Source organism: Paramormyrops kingsleyae, chromosome 8 (assembly GCF_048594095.1).
Source record: "Paramormyrops kingsleyae isolate MSU_618 chromosome 8, PKINGS_0.4, whole genome shotgun sequence".
In the NCBI taxonomy this organism is placed as follows: domain Eukaryota; kingdom Metazoa; phylum Chordata; class Actinopteri; order Osteoglossiformes; family Mormyridae; genus Paramormyrops; species Paramormyrops kingsleyae.
The window spans coordinates 4,470,715-4,480,553 of NC_132804.1; the positions used below are offsets into that span (position 1 = coordinate 4,470,715).

Below are 9,839 nucleotides of genomic sequence, written 5' to 3' on the forward strand. Positions count from 1 at the left end.
CATATGGTCTGATCTCCTTTCTGACTTCCTGCTACATTTCCCGTGGCTGTGAGCACCTGCAGCTGTACACATGCATGCACTGTGCATCCTCTGGTCACTTGTTATTATTTGAGTTTTTTCCTTTTTGCCTCGTTACATAAAAAGAGAAGCAGGGCTTTAAGAAGACGGAATAAACAATATGTAGAGATGCATGATATATCATTTACCATACCGATATCGCCGGCCGATATATAAACTTTATAAATATACAAAGTTAGCAGCACCAGAGCTAAAGACACGACCTCTGAAATAATGGAGATTATTTTTTCTGTGGGGGGGGCTGCCCCTGGCCAATGAACGATCAGAGAATGTTTGTGTCGTGGACTGGACCATCCACATTGTTTCAATTTTTTCATCTCGCATCCGGCTCTCAAATGCCTCAAATGTCTTTGTGCCAAACCTCCATGACAAAAATGACGTCACAAAGGTCGCACGCACTGTGGCACTGTGACACATCAGCAGTAAGTGTACACCAGCCGTGAGGCTAGTGGTCTGGGGGAGGTGCAGGACTGACAAGTGAGACCTACATCTAAGTCTGACATAGAAGAGATTCAGCTCATTACAGCCACGTAGAGAGATAGGTAGTGATATTACACCTCTCCCCCCAGGTGGAAAAATCTAGCAAGGGGGACCCCCCAGGTCAGCAAACCCACCGAGGGGGGTTTTGGTAGGACTGTAAGGTTGCTGGACGTCCATGAAATTTATTTCTGGCTAAGGGACAGGCTCATTAGCCCGGCCTCTGCCCCCCCCCCCCCCCCCTCCACCCCCACGTTCCCAGCTGGCCTGCAGCTGCTGATGATCCTCATCCTTCTCCATGCTTCCATCCTGCTGTTCTGCCCCCTAGCAGTTTTTCCCTCATAGAGCTGAATCTTCAGTCCCACCTGCACCTGCTTAATCGCCTCCTTCTCGCCGTACCTGAAAGTCCTCTTCTTCTAGTTTAGCAAGCCCTTCAGGTTCTCTGTTGCAGGAAAAGCAGTGCACTGCCTTTGTGTGTGTAGTCTATGATACAGTGGCTGAGTCCCTCGATGACCTCCTTGCATGACTCATAGACTATGCTCCAGTCTGTCTCCACTATGTCATCCTGCAAAGTCTCCACAGGAACCTTATGCTCCTGGTGGTGACTGGTAGCCAGTGAATTACTGGTTTGTAGGTGGGAGTAAAATGTACCATCAGCAGTGAGTAATTCAGGTCCAGAGAGTAAAAGTCCAGACCAAGACTTTGGTTCAACCAACCGAGTACTCTGTGATTATGACTCTTTATACTCAACTGGTTGGTTGAAACAAACTCTTGGTCTTGGTCTGTGTACCATAGTGTGATTGGAACTGCTCAGGGTTGGCAGAGTAGTGGACTTATGCAGTATGTCTCCCACATGTCCAGGGTCCTGTTTCCACTTGTAGTGCAGTTCACAAACTGGTAAAAATTGAATAAAACATTATTAAAATCGCCAAAAAGAGCAATAACGCACTGTGATCAGTGGTGTTTGCTCACACACAGAACGTATTACCTCCATATTCACAGCAATATTTGTATTCTATTTGTAGTCAATGCGGTTAATTAAATAAAACCCATTTTTTTAAACGTTTCCATTTTAATAATCGCTCAGGTTTATTTGGTGTTAAATTCGGTCGCAGTCATAAGGCCATATGTCACTCGCTAAGTAGAAACCATAGCGTAGGTAGCTGGTGGATCCGAAGGTCTGTGTGTATACGTGCTTAGGGAGCTACAAACAACAAATCATTTAATGCGTTTTTGGTGAATTAAAGTTTTCTTTTCGATACGGAGTTCATTCCTGCAATTAAACCAGTATTTCACGACTGAGTTACTACGATTTTTTTTCCGATTCCAGTACGATGTGACAAGTCATATAACATTAACAATGCACATTTAAACTCCTGAGCAATTTTGCACGTCTAAACCTGGGTCAAAAACAAACATTTGTTCTCCCTGCACGAATACATGCACTGATCCCAATCGGTACGTTACACTTGGATATTTAAAGTTACTGGTTTTAGAAAAAACTTCAACGTTTTAAGTGACTATATTTATTATAACAAACTCCAAAAGCAGCCTCCTAAAGCCACGGCAAAGTGACAGACGCTCGACATAAGGACTCCTTTACTAAATAAAGCTTTACACCGGCTGACATGCAGACAGCATTTGCGGTATGGCCGCTTAGAGGACGCGCACCGAGCTGCCCCCTCCGCCGCCTCAGCTCCCTGTACTTTTAGGGGTAGGCTTTTCCCTTCACCTAAACTCATTTACATATTTAATACGACTAAAACTTTCTTCCCTGTAATAATTTCGGACTTCCGGGTAAAAAAGAACAGTCTATACCGGAATTATTGAGGGTGGGGGTATTAGTCGGTTCTTAATCAAGCGGCAGCCAAAAAATGTTTAGTTTTGTTTTCACGTGTTGGACTTGGACCATGGACCTGTTATTAAATCGGACTTTTAGGAGGAATTTTCTAAATCTAGCTCTTTAGCTTCTATAGCTTCATAATTTCATAATGTAACTGCTCTGCGCAGCCTAACTTCGTTTTTGCGTCGCAGATAGTTTAGTCTGAAAAGGACTTTACGAAAGTGTGAGCGCAGTGCGCAGTCATATGCTAAATATTAATGTACAGGATTCAAATTATGGCAGATCGTGCAAAATGAAGTTATTTATATTTATCTGGACAAGCGAATGTGTTACATAAATTGTAATACACTATGTGATCATGGCCGGGAGGAATGAGACGGAGGTCTACGTTTATCAGCAGGTTGTTGTTTTGTTTTCTTGTGCGCTGTCATTTTTTGGCTCAGTTCTGATTATATTTACTTACGTAATTTGGACTGATTTAAGAACCACGCCAAGGAAACTTTTGATGTATTTATCTGTTGCAGACTTGCTGTCTGCGATTTCCTATTCATATGGAGTATGGAGGGTTTTTAAGTCAGAGTCTTGGGACTGCGTTGCACAAGGGGCGATATCCACGTTTGCAAACACCAGCTCGTTTTTTTGGACAGTTACAGTTGCAATTTATCTCTATATTTACATTGTTAAATCCAACCAGAGGTTAGCGGACGGCCTGGTGTCATGGTTCCACATTATCAGGTAAGAGGATACACACCTTACAGCAAACTCTCTGCTGTGCTGCTTTACTGTCCATATTAATGAATTACTTATGTATGTTTAAGAGATGGAATTGGATGCCGTCTGTATACTGTAACGTTTAATAACTGTTTAAAAATGTTCAAAATAATAATCAAGTTTTTTTATATAATTAATGAAAACCAGACAGTCTGTCATTCTCTTTTTGGTTTAGATTTCCACGAAGCCACTTCTGTATTCTCAAGGGCCTTCAAAGCTGTGTGCTTAAATGCTGCTGATGTTTATGGAGATGGTTATAATGTCTGATAAACGCGGCAATAGTAATGGTAATGTCTATGCAAAGTATTTTACTAGAAGCTGTTTCAGTTGTTTGTTAATAGTCTTCTTTTAAAAACATTATTTGTATTAGAAGTCGAGGGAGACTGAAAATCATTAGCTTTGAATTAAAAATCAATAAAGGCTTTAATGTTTTTTCGTGTCTGCCTTACTCCGGGGTTAAATATTACGTACATGCCTACATATTAACACGCGTATTAGCTGGAGTGCAAAGCTGAAGGGGAGGCAGCTTCAGATGAGCGTCGTAATGTATTTCCATGAAGGACGTTTTTGTTTTGTGCTAATATATAGACGAAAAGAAATGGTCTAACAGTAATTAAGAACATTATTTATAATTATTCCGAATTATTTACAGGCGAAACGTGAAAACTAGATGAACCAAAAGGGAGGATTTTTGTGCAAGTAATTCGGTGTTTATGAGTTAAAATGCGTGCGCTAAATGTGCCGTCTGCCCTCTTCGGATTGTGATGTTCATTTATTCTCAGAGATGAAACAGTTGTCTGCTTTCCTCCTTTTGTTTTATTTTTCGGATCTTTGCTATTTTAAATTGTATCCTGAAACAGTGTTAGATGGCGCTTTCGTTCACATTGCTGTGCACGGAGCCCAGGGGATCCAGACTGTCCGTTCGGATGCCCCTGAAAAACATGCTGCAACTGGTCTCCGCGCGCTGTTTCCGCTTTCTGCCGCGAGAAGTAATTCATCATCATCAGCTGATTTCAGTGGCCTCCTTCCCACACTGTGCCCGCAAACTCAGTAGCGCTTTAGTTGCTGTTTCATCATATGTTGATTTTTTTCACCTTGAAAATGCCGACTTGGCAGGAAAAAATATGGAGCGTGAATGCAGGCACATGGAAGGTAACATCAGAAGTGCAGAGATATGTCCTCCCCTGTGACGTTTCAGGCCCGTGACTGGCTTATAGGTCGCTTATATATGTGTAAATGTTTGGACCTCGTGACACTGCACGTGTCCTTCCACAAGTGCAGACTGGATGTTTCCCATTCTTGCTCAGTGTTTGACAGAATTAGATTTTCACTATTGAAATCATCTTGCATCAAATAGGAAATATGTTCACAGTACTTTTGTCATATTATCTGAATATATTCAGTTAATTCTTGAGAATAAACATTGGTTTGCAGGTTAGCTACCCTAAATTGATAGAGGTGGAGGCTGACTAGGGTGAAGTTCATCTCACATCTGTTGGCACTGAAACAATATTAAGTGCTAACCTTTAAACTGATATGGCTTTTTGTGAATGAGTTTTAATAACCATATCAAACTAGTGTTTCATAAGTTTTAGATTTGTGTTAATCCTTCCTTTCGTAGAAAATTCAGGGCTGCCGACTCTCACGCATCTGGCATGACGCTCATATTGTCAGACTCTCAGGCTCACGCAAGAAATCTTACAACAAATCTATATTATTCCATTATAAATCTAAAATTAACTAAACCAAACGTGTTGGGGTTGTCTGCCAACCCTACAGACTATTCACAAGGTAATAAAACTCTTACATACATCTAAATGTGTGTGCAGACTTGTCTCGAATGGAAAGTCTCACTTGGCCAAAGTTGGCAACCCTGAAAGTGTGAGATGAAAAAAATGAGGAAATGCTTGCGATGGAAGCCCCGCTGTTTCGGTGACCCCTGCTGTTTCTGGCATTCCCGTGTTCTCTCACCGGAGCAGCTGGGGCGTGCCCTTCGGGATCACAGCGGCGGCCGTCTGCCTGCACAAGATTGGCTATGACGCCTCGGAGGTGTCTGTGGGCTGGTGCTGGATCAGCCTTAAAGCCTCAGACCATGTCCTGTGGATGATGCTGACTGGGAAGATCTGGGAGCTCCTGGCCTACCTCATCCTTCCTGTCATGTACGTCCTCATAAAGAAGCACATCCACAGAGCGGTGAGTTTTCAGTTCTTCAGATCTCTGGGCGGCAGGGGTTGGAATACATTTGTGATGTGATGTATTGTATCGTTGCATATTCTAGAAAAGCCCTTATTTCCTGAAGCAATTGTCTTGAAAGCCTTGAAGAGGGTTGTAAAGTCTGGTTCTCCTTGCAGCACTCTGCCCTGTCAGAGTACCGCCCCATCCTGGCCAGCGTACGGTCGTCTGATGCGCACACTTCCATGGCTGACCGAAAGATGACCCTCATCCCCATAATCTTTATAGCCCTGCGGATATGGAGCACCATCCGTTTTCTCCTGCTGCTTTTGGGTTCCCCTGCTAGACAGCATCCCATGCTGGTCACCTTGCATGTGAGTTCTACCTTCTGCACATACGAAGACCATAACATCGCCTCCTCTCTGCTTTTCCCTCTTTCGCTGCGTTAAATTGTGAACATGCCAAATATCAAGACATCTCCACAGTATTCTTACTTAAAAGCATGTAATTCCTTTGTAGTCTAGCAAATGTGTATTTAATGCTGAAAACGCAAGTAGCGCTTTTCATTTAGATCACAAAGCATAAGACATCAAAGGGTCTAAGACGCCGGTGGCCAGCCAGTCGATCGCGATCGACAGATCAATCTTTCAGACATTCCTAGTTGATCGCAGCAATCAGAACACCAAGCCTTCTCTCAGCCACATCAATTAGCATGCCCCACTCTGCCCCGTCAGGTCATTAGGTAACTTTATTGGCACACAGAAGCTGCATTAATACAGTCAACTACGAGTCACTAATAGCCCATAGGGAGCGTATGTTATAGACACAAAATTAATTGTGCCCCCCCCCCCACCAGGTTGACAACTTTTACCATGTCCAAACGCCCCAGTCAACTACTTGTCAACTTCTAACCCCGCCCCCCCCCCCCAGCTCCCCAGATTACATTTGGTAGGAGACTATTGTGCTGAGAATAAAGAAAAGAAATATAGATACTGTTGTGTTTGTGTGTAAGGCTTTCCAGGACATTCTAGTGTCCAAAGTGCTACTGAATGTATGTGAGCATCTGTCATATGGAATAGATGATGTGTTTAATAGCTTTGTAGTTATCTTATATTACATTTACCTGCATCAGGCTCATCATTAAGCTGAAAGGGTCACATATATAGTCACATAAATGTACTTGCTCTGTGATGTCCAGCTCCGTTGTATGTGTAATGACGATCTGGCTTGACACTATCTCTGTGTTGTGCTTAGGGCATCGGAAACACTCTCCAAGGAGCTGCAAACTGCACCCTTTTCGTGCTCTTCACCCAGCTGCTGCGTTCCCGGCTGGCCGCTCTGCTCTGCAGCTGCTGCTGCTGGTACACAGCACCCGAGAGCCCGGCCAGTGACTACTGTGAGAGGCCCAGTGCCTGTGCTCCCTCAGCCAGGGGCAGCAGAGCGCAGGACATCAGTGGTCCGTCGGTCAACAGTTAATTCTGAACATGGGACAAGTTACAAAAGCATTTTTCTAAACGAAAAAGAGGATCAGCCATTTCATAGCAGACATGTACTTGCTGTGTTCTCTGGACTCTTCAGCATAATACTGTCTTAATGTTTTAAGGAGAACATCTATAGAAATACTCAGAAATCGTCTTCTGTTCCTAAAATGTAATGTCTGCAGGCTCAAGTTTTCTGGTAGCTTTCTTTCAGACTTAGGTATCACCTGAGATCTGACTGATTTTAATTTTGCTCCCTGTAGGTTATTACTCAAAAAAACATTGAACAAATTGGCTATATTCTCTCACATACTTATCTATTTATATAGACATATTTTGGGTGATGTGGAAAGCGATACTTAATATGCGAATAAGCGATAGACCCATTAATGTCCTACTGCATAAACCTTCAGGTGTTTCTCGGTCTGCGTATATTATTTACTGTGGACATCGGATGTAAGTACGACTGGATGTGACTCGATCAGGCATAACTTGATTGAAGACTGTATTTTACAAGGTGACAGTAACTTAACAGGGCATAGCTTATGAAAAGCAAAATGGAAAGAAATTCAAAGGTGAATAAAACCTAAAAAAATTAGATGTCTGATAAAAAAAAAGAAAAAATAGCATCGTCAGAAATTCAAAGTGTTTCACACATGTGATGTTTGGTGCTTCCTTTCTGGATGTTATCATTCTTATGCAAGACATGGTGAGGCAACTTGCAAGCAACATTGTTTAGAGGACTTTATCTAGAAAGTTGTAGTCGTAACGTACTTTAAGTACCAATACAGGAGGTTGTTTCATCTGGGCCCTGTTGTGCATTTCCAGTGAAACGATGATGTGAAGTAAGACTAAACGGATGTGACCACTTGGGTGACTGTTGTGCGGTCTGCGTACCAGGTTTTGTGTGTATTTTTTTGGTATAATATTGTTTTTATAGCTTATTTTTCTTTCTGTGAATGCTGCAATACTGATGATTTGTAATGGAACCAGACCACTTCCAGAAGTATACTCCAGGAAGACAACAGTCCTTGTTTGTGTTGTTTTTTTGAAGCATTTTATATCAACTGGTTAGTGCAGACCTACTGATTATTATCTAAATGCTGTTAAACTAAGACTCTTATGCAAGGAATTTTTCCCTCTATAAATAAGGGCTAAATGAGGAAGTACTTGAATAGCATAAATAGGAAAATATTACTTAAGTTGAAACCAAAGATGTAACGTCGAGACAGGAGGATGTCGGTCTTCTTTTAGTGTTTATTTTTATGTCACAGAAATAATATTTTTGATGCGTTAAACATATTGTTTAGTGCATATTGATGGAACCTGTACCATATTAAGTAAGCTGTTGTTTCTGAATGCCAGGCCTGATCATTTTTGTGAGCTGCCGTTGTATGAAATATGTCATTCGATATAAGCTCCAACATTTCTACCATGCCTTAATAATCTCAAGATGCTAGTGAAAAAATAAATTAGGCAGCCTAGGTCTAATTTCAGTGTTTTCTATTTATTAAAATTCAGGTAACATAGTGGGCTCATACTTTTGGGGTTAGTTTGAAACACACTTCTACTATGTGTGTGGAGTTTGCTCCTTCTGTCTTATGCAGGATTTATCCTGGTGTCCTGGTTTCCTCCAAAGACATGCAGTTTGGCTGTTTGGTGTCTCCTAAGTGCCCACAGTGTAATAATTGTGTTTGTGTCCCGGATGGTTTGGGATGGAATCTTCCCCAACTTTGTGCCCTGAGCTGCCTGGAAAAGGCTCCAGCAAACAAAGTATAAATAAACATCTAACCTGACAGGTAACACGTCAGTTACTAGGAGACTGAGGTACATTACTGGAGGGCACCCATAAGACAATGCATGCATGAGTTTACGTGTAACACACTAAAATGTGAATCACAAGATGCAAAAGCATATGAAGGCTGGCAATGAATGTAGTCAAAAGCAATTACAGACTGTGAGTGTGTGACTGGGAAAGTGCATTGTGGTTTGGGAGTCTACTGGTTAGCCGGTGGGCTCACATTTACTAATGGCGCTTTTCCACTAACATACAGGAACAGAGCCGTACCCGAGCCGTACCCGAGCCGTACCCGAGCCATACCACGAAGAGAGACTAGTTACAGCGCGGTTCCAGCTCGCTTCGGTTTGACATAATACTGAAGGGACACTTATTAACTGTTCCCACGGTGTACGTCACGATTATTATGTGCTAATTTCCGCGAGCAAGTCTCTCTGTGTTATATTAGCATCAAAAGTTTCAGGCTCGGAATTGTTGGGAATGCATGAATGCATTGCGATGTGTGATATAACTAATTATGAATAATATATAGAATGTACCCTTTTTCCTTCAGATAATCCATGCATATTGACACAGAGCACCGGTATGTCCGTGCATTTCGATCAGTCAGATGGTGGTGACGGCTCGGGTACGACTCGGTACGGCTTGGCTTGGGCTCGGCTTGGGCACGGCTTGGGCTCGGCTTGGGCTCGGCTTGGGCACGGCTTGGGCTCGGCTTGGGCTCGGCTTGGGCTCGGCTTGGGCACGGCTTGGGCTCGGCTTGGGCTCGGCTTGGGCACGGCTTGGGCACGGCTTGGGCTCGGCTTGGGCTCGGCTTGGGCACGGCTTGGGCTCGGCTTGGGCTCGGCTCGGCTGTGGCTCACATACTTTACGATGGAAAATCATCAGTTTGCAGTGCATTTCGGGCACAACCCATTTCTAGCTGCCAGTGGTTTGGGTCATAACATGAAAAACTTTAACCTTTTAAAAATAATCACATCAAATTTACATTCATTCATGTCTATATTTATTCTTGCTTTTCTATAGGAAATTACAGTAAGGCATGCAGAACACCTGTAACGTTGGTATGTATAAAATTCAAGATTTTCATTTATGTTGAATGTTGAATCTTATACATAAGAATATAAACATACATAAGAGTATATATAATTTAGGATTTATAATATAATATAGGATTTATAGGGTGGGCGTGTCTAGAACTACTGTAAAAGGAGTAGCGCCT

General features: G+C 42.5%; 1 protein-coding gene across 2 annotated transcripts; it reads left to right on the top strand.

The window, feature by feature from the left end:
- The first annotated feature begins 885 nt into the window (after nt 1–885).
- gpr157 (G protein-coupled receptor 157) lies at nt 886–8,310 on the top strand. Of its 2 annotated transcripts, XM_023829321.2 has the most exons (5): nt 886–2,798; nt 3,093–3,133; nt 5,149–5,362; nt 5,521–5,715; nt 6,596–8,310. In XM_023829321.2, exons 1-5 carry the CDS (start codon nt 2,757–2,759, stop codon nt 6,815–6,817), a joined length of 714 nt encoding a protein of 237 aa, XP_023685089.1. In that variant the 5' UTR covers nt 886–2,756; the 3' UTR covers nt 6,818–8,310. The 2 variants fall into 2 exon arrangements, with proteins under 2 accessions (XP_023685089.1, XP_023685080.1); XM_023829312.2 differs by having other exon boundaries at nt 887–3,133.
- The last annotated feature ends 1,529 nt before the right edge of the window (nt 8,311–9,839 follow it).